The 20,348-nt window shown below is 39.7% G+C and overlaps 1 protein-coding gene across 8 annotated transcripts in view; it reads left to right on the plus strand.

The window, feature by feature from the left end:
- LOC132499744 (nesprin-1) overlaps positions 1–20,348 on the plus strand; it is a 241,489-nt gene that overhangs the window by 72,940 nt on the left and 148,201 nt on the right. For 5 of the 8 annotated variants that reach the window (XM_060114303.1, XM_060114305.1, XM_060114307.1 and 2 more), the window contains 5 exons: positions 1,729–1,896; positions 2,108–2,269; positions 10,623–10,829; positions 12,783–12,956; positions 15,813–16,004. In XM_060114303.1, coding sequence (XP_059970286.1) covers positions 1,729–1,896; positions 2,108–2,269; positions 10,623–10,829; positions 12,783–12,956; positions 15,813–16,004 — 903 coding nt within the window. Of the gene's footprint in view, positions 1–1,728; positions 1,897–2,107; positions 2,270–10,622; positions 10,830–12,782; positions 12,957–15,812; positions 16,005–20,348 lie in introns of those variants that run through there. The other 3 variants (XM_060114309.1, XM_060114310.1, XM_060114304.1) reach the window with 2 other exon arrangements.

The following is a 20,348-nucleotide window of genomic DNA, read 5'->3' on the forward strand; positions in this document are numbered from 1 at the left end:
GAAACACAGCAGTTGGCAAGAGAAGGGTTTACATAACTTAACCACAGTCAGAAATACACTTGGGGTGAATCCATTCAGTGATGACAGCCTATCATGTTCAAGAAGTGGAAGTGGGTGAGGATGAATGGATATAAGCCTGTCAAGGACTTGAAAATACCAAGATAATCTACTCAAGATGAGTGACAGGGTTAGGAATGAAAAGGAACCAGTCTCCGTGCTTCAACGTCATCAATAAATGCTGGGGACTTACCTAGAAGCCTCAGCAACAGCAACAAAATGGGTAGAAGGTCTCATGGCCACTCAAACATCACTGTATTTAATCTCAAAACCACCCCGTGTTATGCAGATGAGGGAACCCATGCATGAGATGTGAGTGACTTGCTCCAATTCTGCAGCTACTTGGGAGGAGGATTTAACCTGGGGTCTCAGGTGTCCTGACGCCTCCAGGGGCAGACTCCTGTCTGAACTCATTCTGTTGTATTCCACCACCCTGCTCCTGCCCTGGTACAGACTCACAAGACACCAGGCTCCTTCCTGCTGTTTCCTTGGTTTCCCAGGTGTCTGGGGCTTTCGTCAATACTTTTTACCAAGACATGATTATCAATAAGCCTCAGGTTTTTGATCTTAAACAACTGCGAAAGTAGTGAACTTTTTTTTTTTTTTTGCGGTACACGGGCCTCTCACTGTTGTGGCCTCTCCCGTTGCGGAGCACAGGCTCCGGACGTGCAGGCTCAGCGGCCATGGCTCACGGGCCCAACCGCTCCGCGGCATGTGGGATCTTCCCGGACCGGGGCACGAACCCGCGTGCCCTGCATCGGCAGGCGGACTCAACCACTGCGCCACCAGGGAAGCCCAAAAGTAGTGAATTTTATTATAGCAATTTCCAGAATATAAACATTACGTCCCAGTTCAATTTCTATAAATGTACAGATAAACAACCATAAAAACAATTAAAAACACATGAATTATGTATTTTGAGATAGTAATGCCATTATCAATACTAATAAAATATGTAATATTACTTATTATCCAAGAAATAAGAAAATTCAAAAGCTTCATTTTTCAGCATTCACTTTATTTCTTGTGTACTTCCGGGAATCGAATAGGAGAAAACCTCTCTATTATTTGTTTCTTAGAGTAGTTTTAACCTCCCCATTACATTTTCCCTTATTAATATTAACATATTTAAATTAATTACTTTGAATAATGAACTCACAAATATTAAAGATCTGGCTATATCTGAAAAAAGACTTTCTATAGACTTAAATATATTTAAATCAAGGGTTTTAAAAAATTATTCAAAACCTTGATCCACACATTAAGCAACATTTTAGGCAGTAGATCATTTAGGTTCTCCTTTTTTGCTGGTTAATCAGTCTTTAAATATGTATACCACTTAAACATGTATTCCACGTTGTGGAAAAACCCAAACGAACTTTCTGGCCAACCCACTATTTCCATTTTACCAAATATAAAATAGGAATGAGTTTGGGCAACTTGAAATATTGGTAAAAATTTTTTTTACCAATTCTAAAAAATTCTAAAGCAACTACAGTGTGCTTTGATATGACCTTCTTGTGACAGGCATTTACTGACTTTGATAGTTAGTAGCCCCCGGGGATGGGTGTGAATCCTAAACCTTCCCTCCACACGACAAGTAGTACCCAGAGCATCATGACCTAAACCTCATTTTCCTCTTGAATCCAACACCGTGCTTTGCACCCATAGGACATCGCTTATTACCAAGCCTTGTCTGCTGAGTCATTGCAGATGGATGCCTCCAGGATTCCCCCCAGCCCTCTGCCACCCCAAGAGCTCTGTGAACCAAGACTGGAGCCTTCTGCTACTGCTAAGCTGGATGATTTACAGCGTTCTTGGGAAACCTTAAAGAATGTGGTAAGTCTTCGAAGTGTGGAATTGTTTAACCCACCGAACACCGATTACCTTAGCGATTGTCTTATGAAATAAATGCCTAATGTTTACACATCCCATATACAGTTGAACACCCTTTGTTGGGTCACAGAGGTAAAGCGGTGAGGAAAGAAATGTCATAATCTAGAAGATAAGGGGCTGGGGACTATTTGGTAATACCCCTTTTCTTCTTTAGATCAGCGAAAAGCAGCGCACACTCTACGAAGCGTTGGAACGCCAACAGAGGTACCAGGACTGCCTCCAGTCCATCTCCACGAAAATGGAGGCCATCGAGATGAAACTCAGTGAAAGTCCGGAGCATGGTAGGAGCACCGAGAGCCAGATGGCCGAACACCAGGTAAGAATAGCGATGACTTCAGTTTCCTGCATGATCAAATAGGTGCACTCTTACTTATGACCAGCTGGCGAAGCATGTGTATAAGACAGCAGGCTGACACGTTTTACTGTATCACCTGTTACAGAGTAAACAAGATCCCAAGTGGTGGTTGTTTCCATCACTGCTTCAGGGAGGGGTCTAAGAGGGAAAGAAGGAAATTCAGACCTTGATGTTGCTTTTTTACTTTTATTACACAAACTGCATTTCCTTAGAGTTGCCACGTGATTTTTATTTTGTTTTGAACCATTGTTGTAAGAATAAAGTGTACCCCAAGTCTACCTTCTTGGGGTATTGTTGTTTGAAGAAACCTAGCCAGTGTGTGCCCAGCACCTCCCCGTTATCACTGAAGAGAATAACTCTCAGACTCCAGTAGGCAAAGAAGCAGCTGAAGAATAAGGGGTTCCAAGTTGTAATCTTGTGGTTTTCCCAGACTTGAATCATTTTTTAAAAGGGACACTGGACAGTGCTTCAGCTTTAGGTGAGAAACCGAGATGATTACATTAACCTAACTCAGACAGATATTGTTAAAAATGCATCAACTTAAAATGCACGCTAAGAAAGTGCCTAGCTTAAATCTGGTTACTACTTTAGCAACATTATCGGGTGTACTCGTAACACATAATCAGGTGTAACTGGGTCTGGGTACTGAGGTGTGCAGTCACCTAAATGTTCAGTCACCGTGGTACAGGAAAACGCTGCTACGGCCAGAACTCAGGAGCATGTGACAACCCTATCAAAGACAGAGGAAAAGAAAGATATTTTTAAATGCAAATTAAGAGCTATGAAAGCATGATGCAATTATGTAGTTATCAAATACTGGGTAATTTACCAGCTTTAAGAGTGAAACTCTGTACTTTACCTTTCTTCTACTTAACATCTCTGTAGTTTGGAACACAGGATAACCTTGGAATACATTGCTTGTTCGTTCGTATGTGTAGTCTAAGATAAAATTGTACTATTTTACAATAAAGGACCTTGCAATATAACACAAAAATGAGAACATTTCATCTAGAGACAGCATGTTGAGAAACAGTGGTTTCAGGTTTTTGACACTCTTGTAGCTTCTTAAGATAGAAATCAGAGTGTATAGCATCCATTTATAGGCCTTATTTTGGTAAAATGACCTTCTGTGGGTCTTTCTGCTATCCTAAAGTCACCCATAGTCCATCTGGTTTGGGGAGGGTGCAGTGAAAATATAAAGTTAAAATTAACCTTTGTTGGGCTTCCCTGGTGGCGCAGTGGTTGAGAGTCCGCCTGCTGATGCAGAGGACACGGGTTCGTGCCCCGGTCCGGGAAGATCCCACATGCCATGGAGCAGCTGGGCCCGTGAGCCATGGCCGCTGAGCCTAAGCGTCCGGAGCCTGTGCTCCGCAACAGGAGAGGCCACAACAGTGAGAGGCCCACGTACTGCAAAAAAAAAAAAATTAACCTTTGTTTACTTGGATTAAGACAATCACGAAGACAGTCAGGGACTTAGGTCTCTACTACCATGCAGTGTCCCCGGAGCACCACAGTCCTCTCTAACTGGTACTCCAGTTTTCTAGCTGTCAACAGCCACCTCCCTGTCACCTGAAGGGGCCGTCCGGATAGCCCCAGTGTGCCTCCTGGGGCACTGTCTGCCTGACACCCTCCCCAACTCTTCACTGTACCTGGAGGGGCAGGAGAACGTCCATACATTTGACTACAGCTTCTTTTAAGCAACCAAAAAGGATTTGGCATAAATTATCCAAAGGCTGGATTAAAATGAATTAGAGTGTCACAGACTTAGATTATCAGAAGCCAGCCTTCCAGGAGAGGGTTTACAGAATCTGACTCTCTCTGCTTTTGGGTACTTTCGGGTCCTTTCCAGTCGCCTCTGCTTTTGTTCAAGGCTGATCCTTCTTGTGTCCCAGGTGACAGACCACAGCTCCCAAAGACACTTCAGCAGGTCCCACAGGATTTAGGAACTGTATGAAAGCAGGATCCTGGCAGTCTGCCTTGACCTTCCAGAGTTCCTAATTAAAATGCAAATTAGCTCCTAATCACCAGCATCACCCTGCCTCTTAGGTATTAGTATGAAAACACAAACTGAAGGTAGAGCAAAAGTATTATTTTATTCAAGGGATTTAACAGAGAAAACTCAAAATTGCACATTAACGCTAAGTATTATGAATTAGAAATGAACCTGTGACTTTTCTTGTAATTAAGCCCAACCACATGACTTTTGTCCCATTCTAAATTGAGAGTGGGAGTGCCAACAATTATAGCAATGAGGGGGTATAGCTAATTCAATGATTACCCATCATTGGAGCTTTTAACAACTATATTAATGCTCTAATGAGAGGGAAAGAAATATAAATAATGTATAATTTTTTGTATCATCACAAATCTAACATTTTCCATCTGACCTACTTTTGCTGTCTGTACCTAAATTCTGTGAATTCTGGGACTGCGCTGCCCACATGGAAGGCTAACGGTATCACAATATCTAAATTTGTTCTTGGCTTCTGGAATGATACTTTAAAAATTTCAAGCAATACGATAGAATTACTCTTTCTAAATTCCAGTGGAACGTGGGTGAGAAAGTCCAGTATGCTTTTAGTATTTTCTAAAAATTAATAAAAAATACTTCAATTGCTAATTTTTTCCCAACACTCTCTTGGAAGTACTAATGTTTCTTTAGAGAGCTACTCTAATTCCTACATTTTTCCTCCGAACACTTGTCTAAATCTGCTGAATTTGGGTGGAGTGCTGTGCCTTTCCTGTTACCCTCTTTAAATTGAACAGTAAGTTTAATTTTAAGACATCAATGCAGTTTATAAGCTGACTTGTGGCTGTTGTTCTGGGTGGTGAGCCCTCTGATCAGGACCTTCATTATCACGGGCAGCTAATGCTTCCTGGGCATGTGTTGTCTTTGCCACAGCAACTCAGTGATGGTTAGTAGGCAGAGCTCTGAGGTTATTTCGGTTCTGTTTCTTTAATATAAATAACAGCTCAAAGTTTGAGATGAACTCTGATGTAGATAGTTCTGAAAGTCACAATGAAATTCATGTTCACCTTTGGTGTTGAATCAGACATGAGCTCCATGTTCTCCCCAGAGTGAGTCATTTTAGAAAAGTTCAAGGAACTTCTCTAAACCACAAACTGGTCATACACATGCCCTCCTTGTAAACACAAGTCAGAAACTCAAAGAGGAACAACATTTCATCTCCTCTCCTTAGTTTTGAGTCAGATGTTGGAGGGAAGCATCTGGCCACCAGCTGAGACAGTTATTGGTCAAAGACGTACTTAACTGCTGGATCATTTTGTTTTTTTAGATGGAAGTGAAATTCGCATCCCATGAAATTAACCATTTTAAAGTGTACAGTTCAGTGGCTTTTAGTACTTTCACAATGTCATACAATCACCCTCCCAATCTGGTTTCAAAACATTTACATCACCACAAAAGAAAACCCCATCCCCCAGTAAGTTTGGCTGCTGGATCTTGAAGTTAAAAACTATAGCAACCTTCCAAAAATATCCACTCTCCCCTGAGAGTAAACTGAAGCATGAATAGGGAGGCTTGACTCTAACAGAATGGAAACTAACAGTTCTAGGATTCCTAATTGCATCATCACTTACTGCAGAACATTCAGAGAGCTGTTTTAGACATTGTGAGTCTGAAATGGAAGTTGTTCACTTCACTGTATGCCTGGTTGGTCAAATCCACTGAGATTAAATGAATGAGGAAGCCTTTTTTTTTTTTTTCCTAGTTGCTTCATGATTAAGGTAACTGTTTTGTCTATTATGAATTAGAATGAATTCGACTAGATGTGTTGAGCACCTACTATGTGCACAACTGAAATAGAAACTTATTCTTTAACATATGATTTAGGGGTAGATGAATTACCAACACATTATACAAAACCCAGCAATGTGATTATGGGTTACAGTGGTGTGAAGATCAGAGACTCTAACAGGTCTTTTGGGAGACATGGATTTTGAAAATTTGGAATGGTAACAGGAGTGGATGGGAGACACTGTAAATGTAAATGTGTGAGGAAAGGCACAGAGGAGAGAATGAGAATGAACGTGGTGTGAAGTAGTGAGGGGCTCTTCTTGCCTGTACAGAGAATCAGTGCAAAAAAAGATATAATAAAGTCAGTCTAGTTATGGAGAAGCCCTCAAAACAGACCACATAATATGAATTTTATATTTTTGGCAATCAAGTACCAAAAATGATTATAAAGTAGGACAAAATACTTTACTGGACCAAAAACATTTTGAATGTATAACAAACAATAATGGTCTGTACATTTGTTACCATTACATTAAAATATCCCAGCAGGTTCTTTGGTAGAGATTGATAAGATAATTCTAAAACATATTGCGAATGTACTAAAAAATATGTATTGAAAATGGAAAGACTCAAGAATAGCCAAGACAACCTTGAAGAAGGTGAATAAAATTGAAGGATATGTATCCTTTCAGAGAGTGAGACTTATAAAGCTAAAGCAATTATGAGACTGTGGTATTGGCACAGACACCAAATGGGTCAATGGTGCAGAATGCAAAGCCAGAAGCGCCCTCCCACCTACATGGACACTTGGCTTATGTCAAAAACTGTACTGCACAACAGTGGATGAAAAATCATCTTTTCACTAAATAATACAGGGTCAATAAGAAGGAAAAAAAAGAATTTTGACCCCTACTTACACTGGACACGGTAATTAAATTTAGGTGGATTATAGATCTAAATGTGAAGATTAAAAAAAAATGTTTTGAAACAGTGCTTCTCAAAGTATCTGTAGTGTATAACCTTTTTTTTTTTTTTTTTTTTTTTGCTGTACGCGGGCCTCTCACTGCTGTGGCCTCTCCCGTTGCGGAGCACAGGCTCCGGACACACAGGCTCCGCGGCCATGGCTCGCGGGCCCAGCCGCTCCGCGGCATATGGGATCCTCCCAGACCGGGGCACGAACCCGTATCCCCTGCATCGGCAGGCGGACTCTCAACCACTGCGCCACCAGGGAAGCCCGTGTATAACCTTTTTTTAAATTTTTAAATTTCTAACTCAACATTTTAGTAAAATAAAATAAAATACTGGTTGGATATCATGTCAACGTCAAGTTGCTGTAAAATTTCTTAATGTTTACTTGCAATATCTTTCTCTTGTCATGAACTAGAGACAAACCAGTACATGATGCCATTGAATGGACCACACTTTGAATAGCATTCTTCTAGAAGGTAACATGTGAGAATATATTCATGACATTATGGTAGGCAAAGATCTCTTAAATAGGACAACAAAGGCCCTAACTTTTCCAATGAAGCAAAATACTGATATATTAGAATACAATAAAATGAAGAGCTTCTGTTTATCAAAAGACATCATAAGGAAGCTCTTACCCATTAAGGGACAGACACATCACAAAATGGGAGCAGATATTTGCAATACACAGAACTAAAAGAAACACAGGCACTCCTGAATATATACACAACTCCAATAAGAAAAGGAATAAGAAAAGGAAAGACTGCTCAATAAGATAATAAGAAAAGGAAAGACTCCAATAGAAAATGGGCTAAAGATTTTTAGCAGGCAGTCACAAAAGACAATCTCCAGGTGGCCAAAAAGCATAGGGAAAAGTGCTCTGTCTAATTAACCATCAGGGAAATGCAAATTAAAGCTGCAATGAGATACCACTATGAACCCACTAGAAAGGCTTAAATGGACAAGACCCACAAACCAGGTGACAGTGGAATACAATGCAGCGATAAAAAGGGTCAGCTCCTTTTACATGCAACAGTCACAGTCTTTGAGGGAGTGAAAGAAGCCAGACACAGAACAGTACATCAGGAATGATTCCATTTCTGTAGAGCTCAAAAACAGGCAGCAGTGATCTATGACATTTGCAAGCCAGCACCATGGTGATCTCTGGAAAGGAAGGGATGCGGTCCAGGGGGGGCTTGTGGAGTCCTGGGAATGTTCTGTTTCTCGATCTGGGTGCCAGGAGTACAGGTATGTGCGGTTTGTGAAAATTCATAGAACTGTCCACTTATAGTCTGCACTTTTCTAGATGTATATAATAATTTCAATGTAATAGTTTACTTAAACAGCAGTTGGACAGGATGACAACTGATATTAGGGAAAGAAGAGCGTTTTTGTTGTTTTGTTTTTTATATCTATTGAGAGCCCACTCTGAGGAGGCACTGGGCTTACAGCGAAGCCTACAGTCCTACGGAACAGTTGAGAATTATGCAAGTAGGTGTATATTGGAAACTGTGAAATATTGGCAACTATAAAAGCAATGATTCTTTACTTGGAGTCATGATCGCCCTTCCTGTAGGGGTAGGGCCTGTTTTTCTAACATGTCATTCAAATCCCAAAAAAAGAATTCCTCTGTCAAGATTCCAGCTAAAGAGCAAATCATAAAATACAAAAAATGAGAAATACCAACAGTGTATAATTGTGATAGCTGTTAAGCAGGAAATAGGGTGCTGTTAAAAGAGAACAATAGAGATTTTTTTTAGAGTCAGTGGTCAGGAAAGGCCTCTCTGAAGATGTGACAATTAACCTAAGGCTCCAAGGATGAAGAGAACCATCTCACAGAGAGGAAGAAGAGCATTCCAGAGCTTGAGGGAACACCATGTGCAAATGGCCTGAGGCAGAAAGTGCTGAGGGTCCTGGAGTAACTGAAGAAGGCTGGAATGTAGTAAGCCAGAAGGGAGTGTGGTACAAGAGGCAGGCGGGGGTGAGACCGCACGAGTACAGGAAGGAGTTTGGATTTTATTTTACAGGCAAGAAACCACTAAGTATTTTAAAGCAGGGGACTGAGAGGATCTGATTTACCATTTTAAAAGGTCACTCTACTTACTCTGTGAAGAGGGGTTTGGAGAGACAAGAGTGTAGACCATGAAAGCAATTCAGATAAGGAGTTTGCGTGACTTAGGTGGGAGCAGAGGAGATATACAAGATACGTTTTGGGGTGAAAGCAGTTGGATTTGATGCTAGATATGGTGACAGAAGGTGTGAATGACTCCTAGGTCTCAAGCTTAAGCAATGAGAAGGGTGTTACCTTTTACTGAGATGGGGACAACAGAGGAAGAAGTGGACTTTTACATGATAAGATGGAGACACCCGTGAAATATGTAAGTTGAATATACAAGCCTGAAACTTAGGACAGATATCTGGGTTAGAGATATACCTTTATAAGTGTCAGGGAGGCAGAAATTTTCCTCTACTCTTCTAGGTTCTTCTGGCTGGTCTAAGAATTCAATTGACATGAGACAGATTAACCAGAGAAAATCAAATAAAAGTTTAATAACATGTATACGTGGGAGAGACCCAGGAAAACTGAATAACTTGCCAAAATGGTTGAAACTCTCGCCTTCAATACTATCTTCAGCTAAAGACAAAGGAGGATGTTGGGGGTAGTGGTTTGAGACTTAAAAGAGGAGGAAGGCAACTCACATAAAGATGGAAAAGCAAATGTTTGGTAAACAAATATTAATTGGGCCAGAGACAGTGGGACACAGAGTGTACTCTGATCTCTTAAGAGTTTCCCTCACCACACCCAGCCCTATTCTTTGCAGATATCTCGATGATACCTCTATTCCTGTAATAGGTCCCCTTTCTAGATTCTTTAGGTAGTTAGAGGGAAGGTCAGAGTTTTTTCTTGAGTCTTTTGGATGTTGATTATTTTCAGCTCAAAATAATCAGCATGCCAGAGACCTTTTGGGGTGGCAAGTTTTATTCTCCTACTAAGTGTTCCACATTAGGAAGGGTTTAAAGCCTTGGCAATGGACATCGCCTGGGAGAGCTTGTGAAGAGAGAAAAGGGGTCTGGAAATTAGCCCTGAGAAACTTCAAATTTTAGAGTTGGGGAGAGGAGAAAAATAAGGAGAGGGTAACAGGATAGAAACAGGTGACAAATTTTTCCTGTCTTGTGTAATGTGAGTTTGTGATTAAAACGCAGTGCTGTTTCAGACTCAGGGAAGTTTAGAGTGGGAAGAATCACGTTGAGGAAAAAAGTGATGAATTTTATTTTCAACATAGAATTGTAGACTCAAACATATTTGAGCATACCCCCGTTGGATTACAGATGTGCCTGTTGAAAACTAGAAAGATTAATGAACTAGTTCAAATTCATTTAAGTTACCAATACAAATGGTCTTAAAATCAGAAATTTCCTGACATTCAGTCTGGTACTGTCCTTTAGAAACTTAGGTTAGTAGGTCCCCTGTTTGTTGATTAAACGACTTCCAAGTGAAGTGTCTTCACTAATATCAAACCACATGGGATCAGCTAGTGCCACGATTCCTCAGTGCGAAAAAGTACATACACGAGTATGATTCCACAGTCTTCCCCACAGGCACTGATGGATGAGATTCTCATGCTTCAAGAGGAAATCAGTGAGCTGCAGTCAGCGCTCGCGGAGGAGCTGGTGTCTGACCCCCCAGAGTCCGACCCTTCGGAGCAGCTGCCCTTGCAGTCCACGCTCGCTGTCTTAGCAGAGCGAATATCCACCATCAAGATGAAGGCATCAGGGAAACGACAGCTTTTGGAGGTAACAAGCCATTCTGAAGGTGCCCCTCAGGTCCAGATTAACTCTTAGGGTTATGCTGATAAGTATGTTGGGCTACTTACGTGATCGACGCGTTTATTGTTTCCCGCTCAGCAGAAGCTGGTATTGTGTGTCCAGGAGGGCCTTGTGAATAGAGCCCTGAGTCAGTGTGGAGCTATGAATGTGTCTTTTCACCCCTTTCTGAGTCATTTCAAGCATGCAAAACTGAGACTATGGAAAGCTGATACTTGGTAGACATGAGTCTTGTGAGGAATAATTATAGAAGGTTTGCATGATAGTTTGCTGTGTTTAAATAAGAGCATTTTTATGAATAGTATTACCAATACTGTGAAGAATAAATCCTTAGTTAGCCAATTCAAGCACATTAATTCATGAAAATATTCTTGCAGTTCTGGTTCTCATGTTACTTAACTTTAATATTATTTAATAGAGAGATAGATTTTAGTCACGGTAGCAGATGTGTTAAAAATAAGTTATCTTCCTTTTTTGTTGTTGTTTTTCTCTTATTATTCCTGGCCCTAAACGTATACAATCATATATTATATTGTTGATCCTATAATTTAAAGTGTCTGTGTCCTTGTATCTCTAGGGTCTAGCAGCTTCTCTGGCAAATAATCTTTATTATATACACTTATTTTATTTAGCTGCTGATTATACCATAATTCAATTAACCGTCCTCCTATTGTTGGATATGTAGGCTGTTTCTAGTTTTACCTGTCATAAAATTAGTCAGACTAGGTATTCATATATTTTCTGGTTTTGAAGAAATTTTATATCAACATGTCTGCTCTATTTAATCTCTCTTTTAAACAATTTAATAAAAATTTTAATTGAAAACATAATAATAGATTATTAATAACATAATTTTAAACATAAAGTACTTAGAGTATCTTAAGGATTAACTTTTTAATTCATTAATACTGTCCCCAGTCACTCTATGAAACCCTCGTGGAATTCTGAAATAAAGTGATTGGCCTGGATTTTTTTAAAAATATGAATTATTTGCCATCATTAAAACATCCTCAGAGATCTAACCAAAAGTTCTGAATTTTTGACTTTGCTCAAGAAACTAATAACACTGGACCACCCTTTCCTGTAGGGGATTAGTTGCCTCAAACTACATGGTGCTGCCCTTTTAGGTGGACCAGATATGTTCTTCAGTTTTCCATAGACCCCACTACTCCCTACAGTTTCCCAGACATTGAAGCCAAGTTACCTACTGTCTTATGCCATTGCTTTGTTCTAATCCTTGACCAGTTTCTATCATTCATATTATCTGCCTTGTCCAATAGATGTATTATTTAAGAACGTTTAACTCTAGATACACGTTAGAATCATTGTAGGAGTTTTTAGGGACTTCGCTGGTGGTGCAGTGGTTAAGAATCCACCTGCCAATGCTGGGGATGTGGGTTCGAGCCCTGGTCCAGGAAGATCCCACATGCCGCGGAGCAACTAACCCTGTGCGCCACAACTACTGAGCCAGAGCTCTAGAGCCCGTGAGCCACAACTACTGAGCCCACGTGCCACAACTACGGAAGCCCGTGTGCCTAGAGCCCGTGCTCCACAACAAAGGGGAGCCACCACAATGAGAAGCCCATGCACCACAATGAAGAGTAGCCCCTGCTCGCTGCAACTAGAGAAAGCCCACGTGCAGCAACGTAGACCCAGTGCAGCCAGAAATATAAATAAATAAATTAATTAATTTTTAAAAAAAGAATCATTGTAGGAGTTTTTATAAAATACTAATCTTGAGGCTCACCTCCCCAAATTCTCATTTACTAGTCTGTGATGTGCCCTAAACATGGGTTGTTTTTTTTTAAAGTTTCACAGGTGATTCTGATGTGCACTCAGGCCTGAGAACCGTTGCTGTACTGTGTTGAATCCTAATGATTTTACCTTAGAGTGATTTAGGTTCCATTCTGCTTAATTCATTAGGAGAAGTTAAATGATCAGCTGGAGGAACAGAAACAGGAACAGGCCCTGCAGAGGTATCGCTGTGAAGCCGATGAGCTGGACCATTGGCTCTTGAGCACTAAGGCCACTCTGGACATTGCACTGGGGTCACCCAAGGAGCCCATGGACATGGAGGCCCAGCTGGTGGACTGCCAGGTACAAAAATGTTCTTGAAGGAATACGCCAACATCACAAGTCACATTTTTTTTTTTTTTTTTTTTTTTTTGCGGTATGCGGGCCTCTCACTGTTGTGGCCTCCCCCGCTGTGGAGCACAGGCTCCGGACGCGCAGGCTCCGGACGCGCAGGCTCCGGACGCGCAGGCCCAGTGGCCACGGCCCACGGGCCCAGCCGCTCCGCGGCACATGGGATCCTCCCAGACCGGGGCACGAACCCGCATCCCCTGCATCGGCAGGCGGACTCTCAACCACTTGCGCCACCAGGGAGGCCCACAAGTCACATTTTTTAACTACAGAAAACATAATGGTAACAAAGCTTGGTATGGTTGTATGATTTTTCACAACCTGTATACTTTATATATTTAGAGAGTAGAAAAACAATACCTTATAAAAGCGTAAATGAAATCCAGGCTTGGACTTAGCCTTTTGAAAAATTTTACCAAGTGTATCTATTCTTTAGAACATTTTCAGCTTCCTGAAGGACCATTCTTAAAGACTGTAAATGCCAAAACACTTATGGTATCTATTTTGGTGGCTAATAAGGAATATAAGTACCCAATGAGAAGAATTAGTATCAGTGAATCGGACTGTGGATAAACACAACAGGAGATGTCTCTAGGTGGCCTGCTGCAATTTTGGTTCTAATTCAGAAATATTATGTGGAAAACTTGGCAAAATTGTCAGTTATAAGCAGACAGATTGAACGTGGGAAGGTTGTCTTCTGGAGGAGAGAATTTCCTTCCTCGATGTGAGGTCTCTAGAAATTAAGGTAAGGGGTAATGGCATCAAGGTTTTTATTGTAAGATTATTTTCTTGCCTCTTTATTATGGAAACTTTCAAGCACACATATAAGCATAGAGGATAGATGATAAACTCCCATGTACCAATCATAGAATTTCAAAGATTATCAGCATAGTAGACTTTACACATGGGTAAAGTATGTTTTAAAAGTGCTTTCATCTAACTAACTAACAAGTCTCTAGAAAACCCGGCCTAATCTGCAAGGTTAAATATCTGTATGCACAACTTCATATTTCTCCCATTTGGAATCAGAGGAAATATGCACAAGCCACTAATTATGAATGCCACTTCTTAATACTTCATATGTCATTCTGGTCATCCCTTTTATGATTTGAGATTTTTTTGTCATATTAATTATTATAATTTGGATTTTTAAATTCTTTGGACAACTTATTTCAGTGTATTTGAAGCATCTCTGCCTGATGGTAGAGAGTAGAGAGCCATGTGCAAGTGTTTTCTATTCTTTCTATCATTTTTTCTGAAGTTCCTTTTCTGAAGAGACATGTATTTTTAGCATTCCCTTCTAGCACTCAAAATTACCCATGCACTAGCATTTCAAAATTATGTTTCGTCATTACTCCCATCTCTCCCTTTTGGATGTCTCTATTTTTATAGTTATGCATAAAGTCCATGGTTGAGATAATATATTTCAGGACTTTTCCAAAGTATTGAAATGGTATTTTTTAAAACTCGAAGAATGTGGAATCACACAGGTACACAACAGTTCCTCAGTCAATTGATTCAAGCCTTTAAGCCAGTTGTATAATTACAAGTGTGGCTATCATGTGGAATTAGGGCCCCATTATGACTTTTGGAGCCCTAGGTACTTTGCTTCCATGGGCCTCTTCCTCTATAAAAATACTAAAAATTATATTTGATTTTACAAGTGCTTTGGTAAAGAGACTAATATAACCTGGGGTGGTATCATTATATATTAATTGTTATTATCTTCATTTTTTTCTTCTGATTTTAAAAGTACATAAAATTAAGACATTTTCTTGTGTCCCCAGAAGTGTTATGGGCTCTCAGCACTGTGTCAGCTGTGCCTAATGGAAAAGACAGTCCTGCACAGAATGATATTAGCTCCATAAAAGTAATCCTCAGGAAATCATCCTTTAAGCCCCACTTCATGAAATATTTCACTTTCCCACTTAGTTCTAGGTTTTAGGATCATACTTTTAGTCCTAGAAGTTGATGGTAGTAATTCTGATTTTGTGCAGGGAAATAAAATATCTTTTCTTATTAATGTATAATTGAGTATAAATTAGAAAATGCATTTCAAAGAGTTCAGAGTTAAGGAATATAAAAGCAGAACAGTTTTTGTAGAAAATAATATGGTTATTTGTTTTGCTTGATATTTTTAGTTGTTTTTCTTTTTTGGTTTTTGTTTTAAATCGTACTTTGGAAGAGGGGAGACTATTTTTGCTTCTTTTCTGGATTTAGCCTCCATTTTAGAAGAAAACCTTGCAGCACTAGAGAGTTGCCACAGAAAGTGAAAGTAAAATTCTTAGGAAAACTTTCAGAAATGTGAGGTTATGTTATATAAAAGACAAAAATAATAAAAATCAAGTAAAAAAAGCATCAATCTGGGAAAAAAGTCAACCCAAAGAAAAATGTTTTGAAAGAGAGAGTCCTCTTTAAATTGACACAAAAAGGGCTCATCTTGTGTTGTCTTTACTATTATTAGCCACATGCATAACAGTCTAACACTAAAATAGTAAAATAATCATAATAATGGGATAACACTAAGGAATGGTTTTTTCTCCTTATCTGTTGGCTATATAAAATGTGCTTTCCATATGTTTTTCATTATATAATATCTAATCTTAAATAAGAGAAAAATTAGGAAGCTCAAAGAAGTTTTAGAATCTACGTACCACTCTCGAAGGTTGTAAGAAAACTAGGTTAAAAAAAAAAACCTGGAGGCATGATCTTTTGGTGAAAGACTAGTAAAGTGTTGGGTTTCGCTGTGAGACACGGTCTTGCAGAGACTGGCAGGGTTTGTGAATTTCAGCCTTATTTCTGTTGTTCCAGAACATGCTGGTGGAAATAGAACAGAAGGTGGTGGCCTTATCGGAGCTCTCAGTCCACAATGAAAACCTGCTGCTGGAGGGCAAGGCTCACACAAAGGACGAGGCGGAGCAGCTGTCCGTGAAGCTGAGAACCCTCAAGGGGAGCCTCCTGGAGCTGCAGAGAGCGCTGCACGACAAGCAGCTCCACATCCAGGTGAGGCTGCAGCCATGGATGCTGCATCTCTGCATGTGGCTGGTCTGGCCTCTGAGCACGGGACACATAAAGAGGACAGCTGGGGAATGATACGTACTTATGTACACACCTGCTTTGCACAGTCTGGCATAGGTTTTCAAATAGGTTTTGTAAGAACTATTTGAATGCAGACACCTGAAAACTGCAGCATAGGAAAAGAAAAGAAAATGAAAATAATTACCAAAATCTATCAAGTACATCATTTTAAAAAATATTTAAACATAGGTCATGGATTAAGATATCCTATGACACTCTTATATTTCTCCTTTATTTCTCCTATATTCTACTTTTCAGGGAGACTCTTTTATTTAGCGCCCACAACTTCAGACTTGTCATATATTCCAGGTGAACTGAACCTTTTTACTATTGTGTAATGACCTAATGTTCCCTAATAGTGATCTTTGTTTTAGATGACTAGAGCTATTTTTGGGTAATATTTGCCTCACATGTCTTTTAATTTTCCTTTGATTTCACCCTTTCTGGGTCCTTATATTTTAGATTTGTTTCTTATAAAGAACATTTAGCTATATTTTGTTGGTTTTAAACATATGTAGTCAGAAAACCTCTGACTTTTGAAGGGCAGGTTTAGTCCATTTAAATTTATTGTGATTATTGATATGTTTGAACTTTTATTCTTATTTTTTGTTTTCTGTTTTTGTCCTGTTCTTTCTATTCTTCTTTCTCCTTTTCAACCTTAGTTTATAAGTGGTTGAATGCTTTTCTTTGTTTTTTTCCTCTACTTTTTAAATCATAAATACCTAATAAATTCTAAGTTAATATCTTAATCTGCTTCCAGATCAATACGAGAAACTTAGAAAACATCCACTCAGATTTCTTCCCATGCACCTTGCATACTATTATTGTCTAATATTTTGATTTTGTTCTTTTTTAATCTATACAAATTAGAATTATTATTATCTTACACAAAAATTAAGCAACTGTGCAGGAATTCTCTGGTGGTCCAGTAGTTAGGACTCTGTGCTTTCACTGCTGAGTGCCTGGGTTCAATCCCTGGTCAGGAAACTAAGATCCCATGAGCTGTGCAGTCCAGCCAAAAAAAAAAAATTAAGCAAAAGTTTATTGAGAAACTACTATGTGCCAGCCACTATTCTATGTGATAGAGTGAAAGAGCATGGGCAACATCTATCTGTATCTGTATATCTATATATTCCATCTTCAAGGGATTATGTTTGGGAGAGACAGATAGTAATATAAAATTAAGGTGCATTATTATATGCTAAGTTAGAAGATGATAAGAGCTATAGGTGAAATACCCATAAGGCAGGTAGATAAAGGCAAGGCTGGACGGATTTGCAGTTTTAAACAGGGTGGCCAAGGAAGCCTTCCTCAGGTTACGTTTGAAGGAGTGAGCCATGTGGACATGGAAGGATAGAGTTCTAGGCTCAGGGCGAGGCAAGGGCAAAGGCTCCCAGGTGGGCTCCTACCTGGTCTATTCAGTAAGCCCAACGGCTGGAGTGGAGTGACCAAGACGAGAGAGGTCAGACAGGTAACAGGGGCCCAGTGCAAAGGACCTTGTAGGCATCGTATGGGCTTTGGCTTTTTATGCTGGGGGAATTGAGAAGCCATTGGAGTGTTGGGGGACAAAGGAGTGACAAGATCAAATTATAACTGCTGTAGGGGACCAGGGTGGAAGCTGAGAGACCAGGTAGGAGGTTAGAAGTGATGAGGACTTATTAGATTGTGGATAATTGGGAAAGTGAAAACTCTGAGGAACAGAACTGGGGGAAGGAGGACGAGTTAGGTCAATGGTTTCATTAGGGATAGGTTAGGTTTGAGATGCGTACTCAACGTTAAGCAGTGGTTGGAATTCAAGAGACAGACCTAGACCAAATCATCAGCCTCTAGATGGTCCTCAAAGGCTTGAGGCTCCAAGAGTTCACCAAGGGTGTGAGGAGAAATAAAGAGCACCAAGTGCTGGGATGCTCCAGTGTGAAAAGTGTGGAAAATGTGGAGGAGCCCACCAAAAAGAGTAAAAAGGAAACACCAGTGAGGTGGGAAGAAAACTGAGATTTGGGTTCCTGGGAGACACTTGAGGGTAAGTGAGTTAAAATGAGGACTGAGAACTGACCACTGGATTTAGCAATGTGCAGGTCTTCTGTGACCCCAACCACAGCTTTTTCAGTGAAATAGTGGAGGCAAAAAACCCTCTGAAATGAAAGTGAGAATGGAGAAGGAAGTTGGAGAGGAAGCGTGCAGGAAACTCAGGAGTTGCACTATAAAGAGGAACAGAGGAATGGAATAAACTATAAGAAGTAAGTTAGGAGAAATTTGTTCCATTTTAAGATCAAAGAATAATGACATGTTTACAGGGAGATGGAAACAACTCAGTAGAGGAAAAATTGATGAAAAAGAAGTGAGATTACCACAACAATCTTTTTGTTAGAAGGGAGAAGATGGGATCAAAGGGGAGGGAGTGGTCTTGGAACCAGTATCAGGAGGGTGGGAAACATCTGTATTTGAGTACAGATGCTGGCAGGGGATATGGCACAAATATTGAAGTGGGAGCTTAATGAACATTCACTACGATTGCTTCTGCTTTCTCAGTGTAATAAATTTTTTTGGACTAAACTACGTATTTTCAGTTCTTTGCTAGTCATATGATTATATGATCTGGAACATCAAGCCTAGTCAACAGAAAACTATTAGAAGCAATGGAAGAATTTAGTAAGAAGACTGGCTTATTAAAAAGATGAAATAGAGAATCCATAACTTTCCTGTATAAATAAAAAGTTAGTGAAATAATATACAATAACTTTCCATCTATATCATGAACAAAATATAAAGTATTTGAAATCTCAACATTTTCAAACCCGAGTGATACCAAAAAAACCTGAAAAAATAGAGAGAAACTTTATTTTTAGATAGGAATACAGTATCTTAAAGATGTCAAATTTTCCTCTACTAAAACATAAATTTAAGTCATTCACAACTAAAATACTAACTGTATATTTTTGAAATGTGACAAAATGATACCAGGTTTACCTAGAATAAAATAAACCTGAAAAAAACTGTAAAATTCTGACAGTAAAGAGTTATGAGGGGTTAATTATTCTTATATATTAAAATACAATTTACAATAATTAGTATTGGCACAATAAATGGATGAACGAAAAATTAGAATAATTATTCCCAAAAGAGATCCCAGTATACAAGGGCATTAGATAAGTGTTTAAGGTGGCATTTCAAGTCACTGTTTAAAATATGATTCGCTATGTAAATAATAATAAAGTAATAGGGGACTTCCCTGGTAGCACAGTGTTTAAGAAACCACCTGCCAATGCAGGGGACACGGGTTCAAGCCCTGGCCTGGGAAGATCCCACATGCTGCAGAGCAATTAAGCCCGTGCACTGCAACTAATGAAGCCTGTGTGCCTAGAGCCCATGCTCCGCAACAAGAGAAGCCACTGCAATGAGAAGCCTGCACACCGCAACGAAGAGTAGCCCCCGCTCGCCACAACTAGAGAAAGCCCGCGTGCAGCAACGAAGACCCAACACAGCCAAAAATAAATGAATAAAATTAAAATGAATAAATAAATAAAGTAATAGGCAAACCACTTGAAATATGATAAACTAGATTCCCTATCCCACTCTTTACAGAAAAAAGTGCATCACAGGTGGATCAAATATTTAATGTAAAAACTAAATCTAAAACGTTCTGGATGTATGGCTATTTAAAAAAAAAAAAAATCTTAGGATGGGAAGGACCTTTGCCAGTATGCCCCAAACCCAGAATTTTAGTTTCTTTAAAATTACTACATAGAAGTGAGAAAGTCCTGTATGACCAAGAAAATATTAACCAAATTAAATGACATGGACAAATATGGAAGAAACTATGCAAGTCACATGACCAGGAATTAATTCCCTTAATTTCCAGAAATCTTATTGTAAATCAATAAAAAAATAAGAAAGGGTCACCTGATAGAAATATAGACAAAAAATACAAAGAGGTGATTCAAAGGAAAAGAAATACAAATGGCCAATGAACATATGAAAAAATACTTGAACTCACTGTTAGATAAATAAATGCCAATAAAGACAAAATGCAACTTTTCACGTTAAATTCACATACTTTAAAATGCACACGCCCGGGCTTCCCTTGTGGCGCAGTGGTTGAGTCCGCCTGCCGATGCAGGGGACACGGGTTTGTGCCCCGGTCCGGGAAGATCCCACATGCCTGGGAGCGGCTGGGCCCGTGAGCCATGGCCGCTGAGCCTGTGAGTCCGGAGCCTGTGCTCCACAACGGGAGAGGCCACAGCAGTGAGAGGCCCGCGTACCGCAAAAAAA

Source organism: Mesoplodon densirostris, chromosome 12, assembly GCF_025265405.1.
Source record: "Mesoplodon densirostris isolate mMesDen1 chromosome 12, mMesDen1 primary haplotype, whole genome shotgun sequence".
NCBI lineage: Eukaryota > Metazoa > Chordata > Mammalia > Artiodactyla > Ziphiidae > Mesoplodon > Mesoplodon densirostris.